Below are 1,602 nucleotides of genomic sequence, written 5' to 3'. Positions count from 1 at the left end.
TGCTGAGTCGCCCTGTGCATTTCTCTTCCCCTTTTGCAGCAGCAGCAGCAGCAGCAGCAGAAGCAGCAGCAGCAACAGCAGAACCAGCATGAGAGGTAGAAGCAGCAACACCAGCAGCAGCAGCAACAGCAGCGGCAATAGCAACAGCAACAGCAGCAAAACCAGCAGCAGCAGCAGCAGCAGCAGCAGCAAAGTTATGATTCTGCTTCCCTTTGTTGTTTGTATGCAGGATCATCTGTCCCCGACGGACCCGTCGACGCAGCAGCAGCAGCAGCAGCAGGAGCAGCAGCAGGAACAGCAGCAGCAGCAGCAGCACTATACAAGGCCCCGCTCGGCTTCTCCTTCTCTCCTGCTGGGCTGCTGGCCCCCTACCACTTTGGGGTTTTAAGTTATCTTTGTGAGCTCAACGTCGTGCATCAGTACACACCCCTTGCAGGTACACACCCTGCTGCTGCTGCTGCTGCTGCTCCTGCTGCTGCTGCTGCTGCTGCTGCTGTTGGTGGTGGTGGTGGTGCTGGTGCTGCTGCTGTTGCTGCTGCTTGTGTTGCTGCTGTTGCTTGTGTTGCTGTTGTTGCTGCTGTTGCTTGGGTTGCTGCCGTTGCTGCTGCTTGTGTTGTTGCTGCTTGTGTTGCTGCTGTTGCCGCTGTTGCTTGTATTGCTGCTGTTGCTGCTGCTTGTGTTGCTGCTGTGTCTGTTTGTGTTTTGCTGCTGCGCCGGATCGTGCTGCTGCTGTTTGCATCGTTTGCTGCTGTTTTTGCTGCTGCTGTTGCTGCTGCTGTTGCTGCTGCTGTTGCTGCTGCTGTTGCTGCTGCTGTTGCTGCTGGTGTTCCCCTTGTGTGCTGCTGCAGCAGCTGCTGGTAAAGTCATTGCTGTCTTCCCTCCTCTGCTGCCGCTGCTGCTGCTGCTGCTGCTGCTGCTGCTGCTGCTGCTGCTGCTGCAGGAGCATCGGCGGGCGCGTTGGCTGCTGTACTGGGGGGGCTTCGTCTTCGTTTTTCTTTTGCAATTTCTTCTTTGAAGCGAATGGCTGCTGACCTCCGTGCTGCAGGTACACCGCAGCTGTCTGCATGCTATGTTGCTGCTGCTGCTGCTGCTGCTGCTGGTGTTTGCTGCGTTGTTTGCTGCGTATTTGGCACTCTGCTGCAGCAGCTGCTGCTGCTGCAGCAAAGCCAGCTGTCTTTGTCTGTACACCCGTTGACGTCTCCCTGTGCCCTCGTTCTGCTGCTGCTGCTGCTGCTGTTGCTGCTGCTGCTGCTGCTGCTGCTGCTGCTGCTGCTGCTGCTGCTGCTGCTGCTGCTGCAGGCACAGCGCATCGTCTAGCTTCTGTTTTAAAGAGAGAGCTGCGGGCGGTGCTGCCGGAGAATGCAGCAGAAATACTGCAAGCGAGGCCAGCCCCCGTCACCATCACTTACACCACTGTGGGCCACAAACAAACGCATGCATGCATGCATGCATGCATCTGTTTGCATGCATGCATCTGTTTGCATGCATGCATGCATGCATCTGTTTGCATGCATGCATCTGTTTGCATGCATGCATGCAGGCATGCATGCATGCGCGTTTACATGAGAAAGTAATATATATATATATATATATATATATATA

General features: G+C 55.4%; 2 protein-coding genes across 2 annotated transcripts in view; one reads left to right on the top strand and one right to left on the bottom strand.

Moving 5' to 3' along the window:
* EMH_0043290 (uncharacterized protein) overlaps window positions 1-92 on the top strand; it is a gene marked incomplete at both ends in the record, with an annotated part of 3,107 nt that extends 3,015 nt beyond the window's left edge. The window contains one exon of the mRNA XM_013495830.1: window positions 40-92. Coding sequence (XP_013351284.1) covers window positions 40-92 — 53 coding nt within the window. The remainder of the gene's footprint in view (window positions 1-39) is intronic.
* Window positions 93-403: 311 nt separating this feature from the next.
* EMH_0043280 (uncharacterized protein) lies at window positions 404-1,402 on the bottom strand (the record flags this gene model as incomplete). The annotated part of the gene is made up of 1 exon (XM_013495829.1): window positions 404-1,402. One exon carries the CDS (start codon window positions 1,400-1,402, stop codon window positions 404-406), a length of 999 nt encoding a protein of 332 aa, XP_013351283.1.
* Between the last annotated feature and the right edge of the window lie 200 nt (window positions 1,403-1,602).

The sequence above is a fragment of the Eimeria mitis genome, genomic scaffold (assembly GCF_000499745.2).
Source record: "Eimeria mitis Houghton genomic scaffold, Emh_scaff1772, whole genome shotgun sequence".
Classification (NCBI taxonomy): Eukaryota; Apicomplexa; class Conoidasida; order Eucoccidiorida; family Eimeriidae; genus Eimeria; species Eimeria mitis.
This window is presented reverse-complemented; position numbering and strand designations above follow the sequence as displayed.